At 42.7% G+C, this 18,192-nt stretch overlaps 3 protein-coding genes across 3 annotated transcripts in view; 1 reads left to right on the top strand and 2 right to left on the bottom strand.

Moving 5' to 3' along the window:
- Positions 1–10,336: 10,336 nt before the first annotated feature.
- LOC306960872 (malate dehydrogenase, cytoplasmic-like) overlaps positions 10,337–18,192 on the top strand; it is a 30,559-nt gene continuing 22,703 nt past the window's right edge. The window contains exon 1 of the mRNA XM_079553472.1: positions 10,337–10,583. Coding sequence (XP_079409598.1) covers positions 10,530–10,583 — 54 coding nt within the window. The 5' untranslated portion in view covers positions 10,337–10,529. The remainder of the gene's footprint in view (positions 10,584–18,192) is intronic.
- On the bottom strand, positions 12,610–14,220 carry LOC306960494 (E3 ubiquitin-protein ligase TRIM21-like; the record flags this gene model as incomplete). The annotated part of the gene is made up of 1 exon (XM_079552924.1): positions 12,610–14,220. One exon carries the CDS (start codon positions 14,218–14,220, stop codon positions 12,610–12,612), a length of 1,611 nt encoding a protein of 536 aa, XP_079409050.1.
- Positions 16,217–17,848, bottom strand: LOC306960493 (E3 ubiquitin-protein ligase TRIM21-like; the record flags this gene model as incomplete). Its single annotated transcript, XM_079552923.1, has 1 exon — positions 16,217–17,848. One exon carries the CDS (start codon positions 17,846–17,848, stop codon positions 16,217–16,219), a length of 1,632 nt encoding a protein of 543 aa, XP_079409049.1.

The raw sequence follows: 18,192 nt of genomic DNA, 5'->3' as shown, positions 1-18,192 counted from the left end.
AATATGTTTATCACATGTCTATCATAATGCAGGGGCTCACATTCCCAATGCACCTGCCAATAGTGTAATTGTTTAAGTTAATTGGTTCAGGGATGTAATTTAGCTGATTGGGAAAGGTTTATTTATCTGGTATTCATTGGTTAGATTGGATTGGTTTCATCAGTGAAACCTTGGAGGGACAGGTTTCCATTCACAGCAGTGGATGGACATTTAGTGGAGAATTCGTGGCTGATTGCCTACATGCGAGAGCTTGATGAAATCACAGCAAAGGCTTAAGATCTGACACAATTATCATACGATTTGGTTTCTGTCAGACGGTCTTACTGCTCAGTCTGATTTTATTGAGTTGACAGACCCAAACCTCATGTCAAATGTTACGACCGACTGAATGAAACATAGAAGGGTTAGGGTTGGGGGAACACTGACTGGTGCACTTGGAGCTTATGGAGTCACTCACAGAAATTCTGCGACGTGTTTGGCTCGAACCACCATTGGGTGTTTAGCAGGATGAGTTTTATGTGTCAAAAATGTGGTGGTGTGTTACAGACTTGAAAGTTGGGTTGTTTTTATAATGTTGCCAATTCTTGCATTTACAGAGGTGTATCAAATAAGACGATGGCATTATGAAATATGGTTTGGACACCCCTTGCCCTACAACATCGGCTCTGCCAGTAAGTCACTTGTTACTTCCTTGTTCGGTGGCCCTAATACTTTGGCAGCTGAGTGACTGACGAAAGGAGCATATTCTGTCATCTTTATGTAACCTGCTGAGGGAAAGAAAACTCCAGCAGAAAAGCTTTCGGGCTGTGCTTAGGGCTTAAACTCTAACTCTCAAAACAACCATTTGTTACGGAAACCCCAACAAAGTCATCTGGTATTTTTTTCCCCCCAACTATATGTGTAGGAGATGGAGAGAGACTTCTTTGCTGTCCGACACTACCGCTACTTTACTCAGTTTCATCAAGTTTGTAAATGTATCTCGCCTTGTGCGGTGGGTCCTCGACAAACACAGCAGCCCCGTCTTGAGGGCGAGCGCTCGGCTTCAAAGGGCCTCCTCTCCATCTCCCTCTCTCTCCTCGGGATTAAGGCGCAGTGAAAGGCAGAGAGGGAATCCCCATTAAGTCGAGCCCCGAGTGAATGAGACAGGAATGTGAGGGCTTCAGGGTCGATGGGAAAACTCGGCTTCAAACGCCTCCGTCCAACACTCCCGACATGATCCCCCACAAACAAAAGACGCTCCCGATGACCAGTGTAAGAATTATCTGGGGCTGAACAAGTGGTTACTCTTTTGCAGGACAGCCTTGTTTGATTTTCTTAAGGCGAGACACTGCAGGTGAAAAGGAAAAATATTTACAAGGAATCAGTTTAAAACCTGCTGTTCACTGATATAAATGAGATAATTTATGTATGGCAAGCATTATAATTTGTTGTTTACTATGAGTTAATGCCACAATTGCAACGATTCTGTGGATATTTAATTTCTTAAAGTGCATATGGCACATTAGACACAATTTTTGCTTAAACATAGTTAACATGATTACATTTTATTTGCTGTATTGTACCCAGCTTTCTTTAGTTTGGCCATTTTTTGTGATGTTTATAGTTTCACTTCATTATTGGACACTGACAGGAAGTGACATAGTGGAAACAATTTTAAACTGTTGCTGTGCCGATCATGTTAAGTCAATACGTTTGTTAAATGTGATGTCACGACTTCCGCTTCTGGGTCCTAGCAGACCGGCAAATATACGAGAAAAAGACATAAAAAAAATCTTAAAAACAAGAATCATTATTTCTGAAACTCAATAGAGAGTTACCGAACCTACTCATTCTCAGACTCATTAGCCAAAAATGCCGCACCTACTGCTAAAAAAGTAGTATTTATTTATTTAAGTCGCTACTTCCGGGGTTAGCGTAGCTGTTAAGCTGACTCGGACGTTAGCATTTTTCTCTGCTAAATCCAGCTACAGCATTTTTGGTAAATATTACTTTTATAGCAGTACGTACAGCATTTTTGGGTCTGATAAATAAGTATGTTCAGTAACTCTCCGTTGAGTTTCAGAAATATTGATTGTGGAATTGAAGAGAAATTTGAAAAATGTGAATTTTTTTTTGTAGTTTCTCGCACATCTGCCGGTCTATCCGAACCCGGAAATCGAGCTGTGACGTCATCACTTAACAAAAATGAAATGAGTGAGTCAAAATTCCATGGAATGTTACCTTCTTCTATCTCACTTCCTGTCAACGGCTTAAAAAATCCAACAAAAATAACTTTTCTGTATTAAAATTGACTTTGTGCATAACTTCAAATCATAACAACGCCGCCCAAGAAGTGACTTCCTGTTTCGATCCAGCACACCAAAATAAAAGCACTATGTTATTCATTAGTTCAGCAGTTCATTAGTTCCACTTTCTTTCTGTCTAACAATTAACAGGCAAAACACTTAAAATGTGTGTATTTAGTTATTTTCTTGTAATGTTGCAAGTACCTGCTGACCCAATCAATGAGACAAGCTGTGTGCTTTTATTTTGGTGTGCTGGATTGAAACAGGAAGTCACTTCTTGGGCGGCAGTGTTGTAATTTCAAGTTATGCACAGAGTCAATTCATGCTTCACTGAAATAAGATTATAATTATGCAGCTGATGAACATTTAAAAGTTCTCATCACAGATTCTGCAACAAAGATTTGGCAATGTCTTTGGTTCTGGAAGGAAATTCCAATGTTAAGAGAGAAAACTGGTATCAATCACCTCCTAAACTTATGACAGGTTTGGTATGGAGTATCTGGTTGGAGGATTGCCCATTGTGCATGATTTAGTTTGCGTTAATGCCGTTTTATATGAAAACATTTAACTCATTCTTTCGGCAACTTAACATTTCTTCAATGACTTGTCCTCATATTTTGTCATTCCCTGTGTGGTTCCCTTCACGTTTTCACCTATTTTTGGTCATTATTTGTCTTGTGGCCGCGGCATGCCGAGACGTGCCGTGCTGCTGCCCCTCGGAGCTGTCTGCTTCTGAATGACACTTTGGTGTAACTTTAGAAACCTGGGATTAACTCGTGTTCACATACGCACACATAGACTCTCATACGTGAGGTTTAGGAGAGGAGGAGAAAATCCCGAAGTCAGTGAAGTGAACAAATAGCAACAAATGGATGCTGGGAGCTCACCTCGAAAGGTAAAAAGTTCAAATATTTGTCAGGGCTTTTCAACCGTGTCTTATCGATTTAGAAAAAAACATTAATTTGCTGGTTTCATTTTTGGCCTATACCGAGATTGTAGGAAAGAAAGCATTCTAATCTTGCCATATTATTAAGCCTAGAGACGGATTGTGACCTGTAATTGATTGGGTTAAGTGAGATCTCATCATAGAAGTGCCTGATTTTCATTCATAAATCTTCCCATAATCGCTGCGCTCTTAAGCTCGGGCTAATGCTCATGATTGTGGGGCCTTAAGCTCTTGAGTAAACGTGATTAGCCGTATCTCGTCTTTGATTTGAGCTATCAGATCTGAGATAGTGTAATTAAACATGTAGAACATGTCAAGCGCATCTCAACACTTTATTAGCTTTGTGATAATTACAATTTATTATACCATCACACCAACTTTACCATTTATTTTTTGCCTTAAACCTTGCAGCTTCTTCAGGGGCTGAGTCCGTGAAGGTGTCCCACAAGATCCGACTGTGGGAGGTTATACATGACAGTGCACAGGTGTTTGACTGTCCACAGGTCAATCTCAGTCAAACTCTGATTTAATGGTTCAATTACTGGATTTATAATCTATATACGTGGTTGTTATAGCTGTTCATTGTTTGATCAAATTGGATAACATTTTAATATTTTGTATATTTTATGATGAAGCGAGTTATCAGTGAAAACCAAAGTAAAATGTAAAATTTCTCCTTGTTTTTTCAGTGATAACTTATCTAGGATCTGACTGGTCAAATGGCAAGACTGACAAGACAAGAAAATGTGGTGTCCTGCTTTACGTTGCGATGTCGCCAAAATGAATTATTATATTACTATACTCCCATAATTAAACATCTTATTGTGAAAATAGAGTTTTTCCTGCAGTGTCTCCTCTGGAGCTTTTTTTTGCATAAAAATGCAACAAAAGAGCGACAAAAATGGTGATGAAAACACAACTGAAAAGCGATGAAAAAGTAACAAAAAGTGATGAAAATGCCACAAAAAAGCGACAGAAGAGAAACAGAAAATTGACAAAAACGTGAGGAAAAATGATTTTTTAAAAAGCGACCAAAAAGTGACGAAAACACAACAAAAAGCCACAGAAGAGCAAGAGAAAAGTGACAAAAACAGTGATGAAAAAGTGACAAAAACGTGACAAAACACGGCAACAACACGAGGATAAAGATCCATTTAGATGAGTTTTGTGGGTCTTAGTTTTCAAATGATTTGAGTAAAGCTGAACTGCACTTAGTTAAGGTGGAGGTTAAGGGTTTAAAATTACAGAACCATGACTCTCTAAAGGATGGCACGGTAGCACAGTGGTTAGTGCTCGTGCTTCACAGCTGAAAGGTCCCTGGTTCAATTCCCACCTAGACGTGGCCTTTGTGTGGAGCTTGCATGCTCTCCCTGTGTCTGCGTTTTTGGCTTGTTTCTTCGATTTTTCCAGCTCCATCTTGACCTCTTGGACCTGGCGTAACATGGTCACTGATGTGTGCATATTTTATGTCTTGATCTCTTCTGTGAGGAAGTGTTTTTCTGACTCAAGCGACTTGTTTATTTCCTCAAAGTGGCTGATTGTTTTGAGTTTGTCCTGGAGATTTAACTGTAGTTGTTGTAGGTCAGCTGCAGAAGAGTTCATATCCCCGTACAGTTTCTCAACCTGTCCATGGAGAACGCTTGCATCTTCCATAGCCTTGTCACGGTCCGCCTTAATTTCTAAGTTGTCGTTTTGAACCCTCTCAAACATACGATTAGACTCTTGTAGAGCGTGGAGTCTGTCTCTCATGCTCTCATGCAAGCTGTCGCTATGTTCGGTAACTCCATCTTCGAGTGCGAGGCTCTTCTGTTGCTCCTCCATCAGTTTTTGCGTCGTCTGATGGAGCTGACCTTGTAGCTTCTTGCAGAAGACCATTTTTTTGTGAAAGGTCAGCTGCAGTGTCTGGTTTGTGCTCTGTTGTGAGTCTTTACTGAGGACTTTTATCTCTTTTCTCAAAGCTAAAATGGTTTCCAAGAGTCTTCATTTTTCCCTCCTTCTGGTGGACTTCCTCCGTCAGGGCGGTGTGGCTCATCTTAAGCAGCGCAAGCTGTTCAAGTTTGAGAGGATTCTCGGCCAGCTCCTCGTCCTGCCGTTGTAGCAAAAGCGATTTCTGTCCGACCTGGTGTTCCAGGTCTTTAATCTTCTCATGAAGTCCATAGTTTGTCTTAAGGGCATCGGTGTCTTTGTACTATCTTTCTGGTTATCAATTTCCTGTTGTAGGAGGTGTATTTTGGCATCCCTCTCTGACACGGAGGCTCGGAGTCTGTTGTTTTCCTCGCACAAACCCTCGTTTTGGTCATGTAGCGCTTGGAAGTCTGCTCTGATTGCCATCAGGGTGTCATTGTTGGCGTCTTGGAGACTCTGTGAGTGTAGTTTTTCCGCGTAGAGATCTCTGGCTATCAAGGCTTTTTTAAAGCAGTACTAAGTAACATCTTTACCTGAAATCCTGTCAGTAGTCCCTCTGGGGGTAATACAAGTTTTTGGGATGATTGTGGGGTCTTTCATCTCCCCCTGCTGTCTCTGGCCAGAAAACCACAATTGCAACTTCGCTGCCACCGGGTCGGAGCCACCAATACACACTAATGGAATCACGAAGCAGAAGCTAACAGGCTAACAGGCAAAGCTAACTGTGGGCCACGTTTGAGTGAAAAAACATCTCTATTGTGTAATGTACAATATCCCTCTCTCCCTTTATCTTTTCTGACCATCAATACCGTACAATTTGTAGCGTCTTCCTGCCTCATTGTGCTGCTGCGTGTTCGTCCGTGTTACGCTCTTTGTCCGGCCCCAGCCCTGTCACCGGCGGCCATGTTGTCTCTGCCATCTCACCCCAATTTGCGTCACAGTAATTCCACGTTTCGGGTTTCGCTTCGCCTCTCTTCATCCGCGCGCTCCTCCCTGCGGGCTGTGTACCTCTGCATGTGCATGTGTGTGTGCGAGTAAAACTGTGATAAAAGTGTCACAGGAAGAGTGGGACAGAGCGGCGCCTCCTGGTCATGTGACACCCTCTGTTCTGGTGTTCTGGTGATCATGTGACCTGTCGGCGTAAGGTAACCGCCGTTTGACCCCGAAAGACTGGAAAGGAAGTATTTAAAAGGAAAAAAGGAAATATGATGCTTATTCTTACATGTGAGGATGACAGCGTGTGGTTCAGCAACTTATTCTAAATCAGTGTTAGTCATTACTGTTCTTGTGTCCTTAGGCAAGACACTCTACAGACTTTGCATTTGTTGTACCATTAGTAAAAAATATTAAATACTTTCAATACTTTCAAAACACGTGCATTTCACTGTTACAAATGTATTCACCCTAAGGAACACAAATAAAAACAACAGCATCTCACATTTGATATGACTTTGATATAGATCGGGGTGGGCAATTCATTTTGATAAAGGGCCACATAAGAAACCTGAATTGGGTCAGAGGGCCGCACCCACAATAACTCAATCTTATTCTGCTCAAAAATATCCTATTGTAAACTGCACCAAATTATGTATTTTAGCTGGTACTGGTATTAAGATCTATAATTTTCTGTAAATACTTTGCAACATCAAGCCTAGGGCTAAACCACATGTAAGTGCGGAAATAAATAAAACAAAGGCTACAGATAGAGGAGGAATAAGGTCTTCACTGACACTGATCCCCAAGTAACACGTCTTTCTCTCCTATCTGTGCGGACAGAGGCTGATCAGGCACCTGTCTGTGTCCAGAACAGTGTGGAGAATACTTTCAAATTGTATTTAGTTACAGAATACTGAATACTTAACTTAAAATGTATTTTGTAACGTATTCCGTTAATTTGTCCGTTCAGAGTATTCTATTCTGAATGCTTTCACATTGACTTGCATTATATTTATGTATAAATGTGGTGTACAATTAAAACCATGTTGAGTAAGTTTGTTGAAACGCCTGTTGTGAACTTATTAGTGATGCAAAAAAGAGAGAGGAGAGACAGACCATGAAAAGTGAGGCCGCAGCAAATGCAGAAAAAAAATATATTTATATGGAAACTGACCAGCGGCCCGGCTTAAATTGCTCGGATTCGGCCCCCGGGCCCGAGTTTGCCGAGGTCTATTATAGATTATGCCTGAGTTTATCAATTACAAAAGAAACATACATACAATACTCTGTATTGAGTTGTGAAAAAGACTGTGTCCCAGCTAAGCAAGCATTAGCAAACATTATTTATGTACTGTTATGATTATGAAACTGAAATTAAATGATTACTGAGTACTGTAATGTATTCCTTTGATTTTAAGAAAGTAACTGTATTCTAAACACCATCAAATGAAAGAGTAACTGTACTGGAATACAGTTTCCCAAGAGAGAGAAGCGCTTCCTGGTTTCCTATGTTTGTCCATTTAGCCATGCCATAATAATACATTTTAACTACATTTTTTGATAACCCAAAATGAGTATTCTAAATACATGTATTCAGTTACTGCCCAACACTGCCCCCCCAACACTACTCCATCATTCTTCTCATATCATAGCTTCCTCTTCCGCGGCCAGGTCTGGCCTCTCTGACCATCAGTTCAGATCCATGTTGGGCTCTTACATTTGCCATAATCTCTAAACTCCAGCGATTGTTGATTACTCACTGTAAAGAATTCTTTAATAACCCAGTTCAAACATCATTTTGTCCAATTTAGATCTGTGGTACATTGTATGAAAACTATGAAAACCTTATAAGAGAAGATATGGTAAGGTAATGTATGGCCTCCATAACATCTTTAGGATTAACAGAGTCGTGAACTATTCTGGATTATCTCAGCTAAGGAGAATTCAAATATAGCTGTAGCGGCAGCAAAGGTGCTAGTGATTCTTTGAACTCTTCACCCTGACATTGTGGACCTTTACCTTTTGAACTTCTCATTTTTGTCTCGACCCTGCGGCCATTTTGGATTAACTTCTAAAGATGTGGAGATTTGAGAGAACCAGGTGTAGAGTAGCCTGTCGCTGACCTGAAGAAGTTTAGTTGCATCCAAAAGGTGTAGACAGTCAATGAGTATTTTTATATTAATACTGTTAAACAAATTTACAAAATGTACCCAATCAAATTAATGTGCAAAATATCATCTTAATTATAATTCATTAACAATTATTTACACTGACTATGGAAAAACAATTAATCTTTTTGTGATTTTTCCCTAAACGTGACAGTGTATTTCAAACGTATCGGCTCTGAAATCTCTCCGTGTGGCGCCATCTTGGCTCAAATCACCTCCGCCGGGTTCATCTTCAGGATACACCCATGATGCACCAGGGCAGGCCCGCAGTCCTGTTTGTGTGTGGAAATATTCGCTAATCCCCTCATCGTCGCTGCGTCCGACAAAACAAAAACAGACCAAACGACGCCTTCCAAACGTTCACAGTTCACTCATGTCACCTGGTACACAAAGTTACTGCAACTATGTTTCCTGCCGTGTCTAGTCTGCTGAGGGGTTAGTGCTCTCGCCTCACAACAACAACAAGGTTTGACTTCCAGTCTCTGGGTGGGTCTCCTCCAGGGGCTTCAGATTAGCCCAAGAGTAAAAAATATGCATATTATGCAGTACTAGTGTTTTTTTTTTTCATCACAAGTTCAGTTCATTCTTTAATTTACTGTTTGTAGGAGACATAAGAGGATGTACAGGGTGCACTTGTGTGTGTGCACTCACTGGGGCTCAGATGAGAGAGGTCAAGTACGAGCAGCCACACTTTTTTGTCCGTCTATTCTTCTGGTTTTAATTTTTCGTCTTAATCATTCCACTGTGTTATGCAATAAATGGATTTCAGAGTATTTGTAACTATTGCCTCCTTGCACGTCACAAAGTTGTGAGCCATAAGGCCCAACCTTATCCTCTCCACGGCAATAAAGTTAGTTTGAAAGCCGCAATAATGTTCATGATCACTAAAAACATGTACAATAGGCCAGGATGAATGAGAGTGTGAGTGTGGGAGCCAGCCAGGTGGTTGTGACCATTAACCTGGCTGCACATCTGGACACGGGTCCCCGGGTGCTGCACTGCAGTCGCTGACTGCTCCTGATGGTCAGCCCCAAAACTGCCCACATTTACACCTCGCTATTGCACAGTCACCCAGAGGAAACCCACACAGACACAGGGACAGCATCATGCACACGGAAGGGCCTGGACTCGAACCCGGGACCTTCTTGTTGAGAGGCCCCAGTTGACTCACTTATTGGGCACAGTGGAGCTGCAAGATGGTCTTGGGTTTGACTTCCAGGCTGGACGAGGCCTTTCCTTGTAGAGCTTGCATGTACTTCCCGTGTCTGCGTAGGGCCAGGACTCCCATGGACACCCACACTGTCATTGTGAATGTTTCGGATGGAGCAGGCTGAGAGGTGTGACCTGCTGCTCATTCGGGTTTGGTGAAGAAGAAAAAATAAGCTGTTAATTCTATTCAGAATCTCTAAAATCCACTCAATGAAGTGTTTAGAAATGGGTTTTGACGCGCTGATGTGCAAATGCTCACCTTAGTAATACACCACATTGCGAAAGCGAGTCGATTAAAGTTCAGAGGTGTGGGAAACCTCAGGAAGTCCCAGTGTCTGCGTACATTGGTGTATGAATGGGTGAGTGGATCCTTGCTGTAAAGCGCTTTGAGTGCCTAATGTAGGTGGAAAAGCGCTATATAAGTTGAGACCATTTACCATTTACCAACAGAACAATTAATTATATATGCTTCCAGCGCCCTCTGCCGATGATACAGGGAAAACACAGTTGACAGGGAAATCAACGATCGTTATATAGCAAAAGTGACTTTGTGTGTCTATTACGCACTGTCTGCAAGGGCGCATCACCTTTTTGCACCTGTTTATCTATGACTGCAATGTAAAGTTATTGTGACATTCTATTTACAAGCTTACTACTAAACAATTGAAGCTGTTTCTTTTATTTGTCCTCGAAGTAGGCTACCAAATATGATAACTTCCCCCAGTAATAGTTATTTATCCAAGTTTTAATCACACGTACAGCTTATCAGTTCAGCCACGCGCTATTTCGGTCCGCGCAATCTCATTAGCGACCAGACAGCAGAGCGCGCGTCCCCGTCCGTGTTTTATTCCCGTGTGTGTGCGCGTGAGCTCGTATACGGGACAGGTAGGGTGGAGGTGCGGACCGTGAGTGAGCAGCACCGCAGGGGGCAGGGAGCCAGTGGCAGAACACCGGGGACAGCAGGCGCAGTGCAGTGCCGCAGAGCTCTTCGGTGTCGTCTGTCTCTGCGTAGTTACCTCGCGCTCCTCGGACGCTATTGATCGAACGGGATAGACGCCTGGGACGCACCGAGGAGTGACCATGCTGACGCTACTGACGTCCATGTACCTGGTGGTGCGCGCGGTGGCATCGGAGGTGAGTTTTCCAAGCTGCACCATCCAGTCACGCGCTGTGTGTCCTGTAGGCCCATAGGCTCATGTGTTCAAGAGATGACGCTGTCAGAATGTCAAATGAGGGGAAGGGGTCATTATAGGCCAGATTACATGGTTGATTCACCATTGTATATACATGTTTCTATAAAGCTGGTGAATATTCAAAAGGCCTCTCAATAGCAAAGCAATCAGGCTAATGTGTTGTGAATTTTGCCATCATTTTTTTTTTTTTTAATTCCATTCATTTGGGTGGAGAAACCAAGCACTAGCCCACACGTTGTACCAGTTTTTATTATATAGGCCGAGTTATAAATGCAACTTCTATTCTGCTGTGGATTTCTGACCTCAGCTTGAACACCCATTGGTTCAACTTTTATTATTTGTTGGGGAAAAAATCTCAGAGGGAGAGGAATGCTGAAACCAGAACCAGAAACCAATGTATATTCATGGGTGCACGTGAGCTTTGTGAGGTCGATGTCACTGGATATGACCATAATGAAGCCACTTACTGAAACAGTGGCAAAGTATCCCACTTTAGGTTCACTTGTTAATTCTTTTGCTAACTGGTACTGCCTTCCAGTTTTCAACCTAGAATTGTTTCATCCTACCCTCCATCTCAAGGCCCAATGATAACAAGTTAGCTCAAACTATTTATATTTACTTTGAAAGAATGTACTTCAGATTGTATGCCTGAAGACATATGAGCAGCACTTCGGTTCCAGGAATGTATTTGTATATTTTTAGATGTTTGTCTGGTGTGAAACTTGAGCAGATTTGGAGGTCGGCAGAGTGTCATCATTAATTCAGTGAGAGTCCTGTCCCGGTGCCAGCTCCGGGACAGGACTCTGCCCTGCGGTCAAGCAGTACTAAGTAAATACAACGTCACACCCGGCAGTAATCTCGCCAAAACAATCATCAAATGCCCTGTACCTGACATTCCTAATTCACAAACACATTTCTAACATCCCAGTCCAAGGGATGAGTTTATAGAGCAGGGGTTTTCAAGCTTTAAAGGCCGTCACCCCCCAAATCACTCAACAAACACCTCGGGACCCGTTCGGTTTTGAGCGTTTATAGTTACAGAAGGACAAACTGCCTTTGCTCTTATATTATCATAACCAATTGATAATTACAGCCATACATATTATGATTTTGATTAATCTGTGCAGCCTCACTGCAGCTTTTCAGCACCATGGCCAGTTCCTGACCACCCTAAACCCGACACTGTGGACTATATGGACTGGTCATAGTTATAACTTAACAAATATGTTTTTGTTTTTTTGTTTTTAAATAGCGCAATAAGTAAACATGTGGAGGTAAGAATGACACGCCTGTGGTCAATAATGACTTCCAGAAGGGCACACATGTTTAAATTAAAGTCCACAGGAGCCAGGAACTTCCAGAGCAAGCCACCATTTCCTTATGGTTACAGGAAGTAGGCCACAATTAAGTCCGTTCTTCATTGTACAGTATAGCTTACCAACACCGTGTGTGGAGTGAATGAAGAACAAATCTCTGACACTCTGAAGCGCTTTGTGTGACCTGTGTCATGTGACAAGTGCTTACAAATAAGCTTACATTCCATATAGTCTGCTTCAGAATTATAGAAAAAAAATCCCCTACTTTTCCCAAAAGTAACCGGACAGGAAGCTGAATGGCTTTCAAATTAGGTTCTTTTATTGGGCAAGAAAAGGATCGCACAGCTACAAATAACAAAACGGCAACACTTTTAAACTGCAAATCTCGTAACCTGTTGCAAAAACTCATGACCAAATCCAAACATAAAAGAAAAAAAACGTTGGTCTTAACATTTATTTTAGGTAATTGTAAATTCTAAGCATGAAAGGCAAAATAACAGAAAGTAAGTTTCAAAGTGAAAGATGCATGTTACTGCTGAAAATGATTCCTGTGATAGGACTTAAAATTAGCTACCTGATGATTTTCTGAATCTGAATGTTTTCACTTTGAATTGAAGTTTGATAATTTGCTTCACAGCCTAATGTTTTATTTTACTGGGTTTGCTCACAAGGCAGGATGATCAGAGGAGCAGAGTTTTTAACTTTACCAGGACCAAAGTACAGATAGAGTTTCTCTGTAAAGGTGCAGTTGGTGAAGGAGTGGATGAGAGCTCCAGAGTCAGCATTGTAAAATGAGACTAGGCCCTGCTCATAATCTACAAAAACACCCACCACGTCAGGGGCTGAGTTCAGCCATAGTTTCACATAATTGTTTTCGCATGCTTTGTAATTTTCTCCATCTCTTAAAATAACGGTCCAAAGTCCATTCCGAGGTGTCAGTGTGGTTACTCCCTGTCTGCTGACTGACTCTTTGGCCACTCCTAATTCCCATTCAGTTTTCCCTTTGACCTGAACCTCAAAGTAAAATCTGCCTGAGGAGAAACAAGGCTGTCCCAAAACAACAAGAATATCAGTGAATCTCTTTGGATTTTTTGGCAAATTTCTCTTCACATCACCATAATGAACCTGTTTAAGGTCCTCCGACAGGACCAGCCATGAACTTGCTGTATCAGGGTCTAGAGTCACGTCCACTGCCCACTTCTTTAGTTGCCTCTTTGTCTGCTTCTTCATTTCTTCACGGAGAGTGGAGCTGAGCTGAACCATGGCCCTGTCCACTGAAGCCTCAAAGGCCGGCTCTTGGAGGCTGATCTGACTCCAGTCCTTCAGTCCTGTGGTGGTCTTCACTCGGGGCAGGTTCTGGAGGAAGCTGAGGTGGTCGTTGAAGCATTGGAGCTGCTCCAGCTCTGTGCTCCTCCTCTGCAACTCGTTCAGCTCCTGCTGTAGTTGTGTGGTCCAGTCTTCAGCCAGTCTGTGAGCGCTCCTCTGCTGCTCCTGTATCTTCTGTGTGAGGCTGTTCAGACTGCTCTGGACAGTGCCCATCAGAGCCTTATGGAGCCTCTCTCCTCGCTCAGTCTCTGTGAGGGCGCGTCTGTCACTCAGCTGCAGCCAGCTCTGGACCTCCCTGATCTTCTCCTGCCTCTCCTCCATCAGGCTCTTGGTTTCAGCCTGAGAGCTCTCCAGCGCCCCCTGCTGCTGCTCATACTCCTCTCTCAGGGAGACCACCTGGTGGTTCTTGTGCTCCAGGACGGTGCAGAGCAGGCAGAGGCAGGTCTGGTCACTCCTACAGTAGAGCTCCAGTGCCCTGTGGTGAGAGGGGCACAGTCGTTCTTCCAGCTGCCCCAGGGGCTCTGTGAGCAGGTGTGTTCTCCTACTGGGCAGGCTCTCGTGGGCCAGCAGGTGGCGCTGGCAGTAGGACATGAGACAGACCAGGCAGGACTTCAGGGCCTTCTGTTTGGACTCAGTGCACATGTCACACAGGACGTCTCCTTCAGCTGCAGGAGTGTCTGAGCTCAGAGCGCCCTCTTCAGACCTGTTTCTGAACTGTCCCACCAGCTCTGAAAACAAAGTGTTGACCTGAAGCAGAGGGCGAGAGCTGAACTCCTGTTTACACAGGGGACAGCAGCAGGGCGCCTCCTGCTGCCAGTGAGTGGAGATGCAGCTCTTACAGAAGTTGTGTCCACATGAAGTGGTCACAGGCTCCGTGAACACGTCCAGGCAGATGGAGCACAGGAGCTGCTCCTCAGTGAACAGCACTGCAGACATCTCTGAAGAGGAGAACAGGAGCTGGTTACTTAATTCAATTCAAACATGCTTACGATAAAAGAGCTTTACTTAGTGTTTCAAGTGATTTGTATTACCTTTGTATAATCTTACAATCAGAATACAGATAGATTTTTGCCAGTAAAGATACATTTACAAACTGGGCATTTTTTCCCGTGAAATTGTACGACATCATGCATCAACCAGAAATACTAAAGCAATTTGCGCGTGCAATAAAATAAACTAAAATAATAATTTAAAAAATACATGACAGTCAAATCAACCAAACTCTGAATACTCATATACATCATATACACACGTTTATTTATTTTTATATTAATTTTCCCCACAAAATCATCACTGCATCAAGCTACGCACACCCCGACACCTCTCATAAAGCTAATGCAAAAATCAAACTTGTAGAATCTTATTCTATCTTTGGAAAGCACTTACCGAGAAAAACAATGCTGATGCTTTAGTTCCCGATCGTTCAGCTGTTGTTCCCGATGCAGTTACTGTCCACATGTTCATCTGTTTAATCAGTGGCGGGAATAGTTTCACACTTGTTTGTTCCTGGATTTTGTTCAAGACTCCGCCTCTGCAGCTTTAATTGGCCACTTCGCTTTTCTTATTTATTTCATTTTAATTCATTTTAATTTCATTTAGACTTGGCTAATTAAACACACCTGTCGAGTTGACCTATCTTTAAAAATATATTTGATTTTCATTAAATGCAGGCACCAAAGACCTTGTACTCACACATAATTTCAGTGGATTTTCTGCATCTATTTGAGTGTTTTGACAACTTCGACAATCTTAATCAAAGTGTAATTGTGACTGACTGGACTTTCCCCCTAATGTTTCATGTCTCAGTTTTCTTGCAGTTTTGCTGTTGACCACTAGATGTTGCCAAGGAGCTCATTTCAAAACCGCTCAGGATGAAAACGGGGAAATATACCAACATTTTCCAAATATAAGTGACGTACATGTCCTGCTGGTGTTCTACTATGATCAAACTACATACAATTAAGAAGCATAAGTTCAATTAGGCTAAATGGTGTGTAGTTTACATTATGCATTGGTTGAATGTACAATAGGCCTATATCACAGAAGTGAGATACTGTATATTTAACACCACAACATGTGTACAAATATTCCATCATATCTTTTATAGGATCCTCAAGTAATGACACTTTGCTACAGTATAAAGTAAACCTCTGTTTTCAGATGCCCCACAGATGCTCAGTAGTTTAGATCTCTTGGCCAGTCCATAACCTTGACCCTCTGCTGCTTTGGCAGGATGTGGTCATTATTCATGTTTAAATGATTTTTGTCGCCTCATAACTTTAGCACATGCTTTTGTTTTGTGAAGCATTTTGAATTATTCTGTACATAATTTGCGCTATAAATAAATAACCTGACTTGCTTTTATCAAAATATAACTGGAGGTCCTGCTGTTGTTTTTTCTGTGTTGGTAAATGGAGCAAAAATACAAAAGTCACTGCACTATTGCCTATAAGAAAATGGTTATTTTTGTACCAAAGGTAGAAAAAATGAATCAAAAGTCACCAGACAGGATATGGCTTGGCTTTTCTAACTAGTTTAATGAATTCACCAAAACATTTTCTAATTCAAGTTTTAGTAACTGTAAACACCGGAAATATATCGGCAACAACAACAGAACACATTATGTTCAAACTAAAAAATGTGTAATACAAAATTATATTAAGTAATTACCCAGTTTGTAAGTACTTGATCATTTTAAATGTGCTAATCTGACAGTAAATACAAAATTATAGTGAATAGTAAAAGCAAAATGTGAATGGTCTCCAAAAAAAATGAAAAGTCAACAAGATGTATATTTATGCGTAATGCCTGCAAACAAAACAAACAAAAACACTTTTCCCCATGTCCTCAACAGACTCTTACAGTGTTTGTTAATTCAGTAAATATACAACGCTCCTGAATGCGTTTTGTATCCACACTGCCGCCCACAAGGTCAGATTTTACGGGTTTGCTCACGGGGCAGGATGATCAGAGGAGCTGCGTTTTTACCTGTATTGCTACTAGGACTAAAGAAAGGATAGAGTTTCTCTGTGAAGGCGCAGTTGGTGAAGGAGTAGATGAGAGCTCCAGAGTCAGCGTCATAAAAGGAGACGAGGCCCTGCTCATAATCTACAAAAACACCAACAACATCAGGGGCTGAGTTTAGATTTAGTTTCACATGAGTGTTTTCACATGCCATGTACTTTTCTCCATCTCTTAACATAACAACCCAGAGTCCCCTAGCAGGTGACACTGTGATTGCCTCCTTTCTGTTGACGGACTCTTTGGCCACTCCTAATTTCCATTCAGTTTTCCCTTTAACCTGAACCTCAAAGTAAAATCTGCCAGAGAAGCAACAAGGCTTTCCTAAAACGGAAAGACTAACAGTGAATCTCTTTGGATTTTTTGGGAAACTTCTCTTCACACCTCCATCATAAACCTGTTTAAGGTCCTCAGACAGGGCCAGCCATGGACATGCTGTATCAGGGTCTAGAGTCACGTCCACTGCCCACTTCTTTAGTTTCTCCAGTTGCCTCTTGGTCTGTTTCTTCATTTCTTCACGGAGAGTGGAGCTGAGCTGAACCATGGCCCTGTCCACTGAAGCCTCAAAGGCCGGTTCTTGGAGGCTGATCTGACTCCAGTCCTTCAGTCCTGTGGTGGTCTTCACTCGGGGCAGGTTCTGGAGGAAGGTGAGGTGGTCGTTGGAGCATTGGAGCTGCTCCAGCTCTGTGCTCCTCCTCTGCAGCTCGTTCAGCTCCTGCTGCAGTTGTGTGGTCCAGTATTCAGCCAGTCTGTGAACCCTCCTCTGTTGCTCCAGTATCTTCTGTGTGAGGCTGTTCAGACTGCTCTGGACAGTGTCCATCAGAGCCTTATGGAGCCTCTCTCCTCGCTCAGTCTCTGTGAGGGCGCGTCTGTCACTCAGCTGTAGCCAGCTCTGGACCTCCCTGATCTTCTCCTGCCTCTCCTCCATCAGGCTCTTGGTTTCAGCCTGAGAGCTCTCCAGCGCCCCCTGCTGCCGCTCATACTCTTCTCTCAGGGAGACCACCTGGTGGTTCTTGTGCTCCAGGACAGTGCAGAGCAGGCAGAGGCAGGTCTGGTCACTCCTACAGTAGAGCTCCAGCACCCTGTGGTGAGAGGGGCACAGTCGCTCCTCCAGCTGCCCCAGGGGCTCTGTGAGCGGGTGTGTCTTCAGGCGGGGCAAGCTCTCATGGGCCAGCAGGTGGAGCTGGCAGTAGGACATGAGACAGACCAGGCAGGACTTCAGGGCCTTCTGTTTGGACTCAGTGCACATGTCACACAGGACGTCTCCTTCAGCTGCAGGAGTGTCTGAGCTCAGAGCGCCCTCTTCAGACCTGTTTCTGAACTGTCCCACCAGCTCTGAAAACAAAGTGTTGACCTGAAGCAGAGGGCGAGAGCTGAACTCCTGTTTACACAGGGGACAGCAGCAGGGCGCCTCCTGCTGCCAGTGAGTGGAGATGCAGCTCTTACAGAAGTTGTGTCCACATGAAGTGGTCACAGGCTCCGTGAACACGTCCAGGCAGATGGAGCACAGGAGCTGCTCCTCAGTGAACAGCACTGCAGACATCTCTGAAGAGGAGAACAGGAGCTGGTTACTTAATTCAATTCAAACATGCTTACGATAAAAGAGCTTTACTTAGTGTTTCAAGTGATTTGTATTACCTTTGTATAATCTTACAATCAGAATACAGATAGATTTTTGCCAGTAAAGATACATTTACAAACTGGGCATTTTTTCCCGTGAAATTGTACGACATCATGCATCAACCAGAAATACTAAAGCAATTTGCGCGTGCAATAAAATAAACTAAAATAATAATTTAAAAAATACATGACAGTCAAATCAACCAAACTCTGAATACTCATATACATCATATACACACGTTTATTTATTTTTATATTAATTTTCCC

This window comes from Gobius niger, assembly GCF_951799975.1.
Source record: "Gobius niger genome assembly, chromosome: 3".
In the NCBI taxonomy this organism is placed as follows: Eukaryota; Metazoa; Chordata; class Actinopteri; order Gobiiformes; family Gobiidae; genus Gobius; species Gobius niger.
The sequence above is the reverse complement of the archived record's forward strand: the minus strand, read 5'-3'. Positions and strand labels throughout refer to the sequence as shown.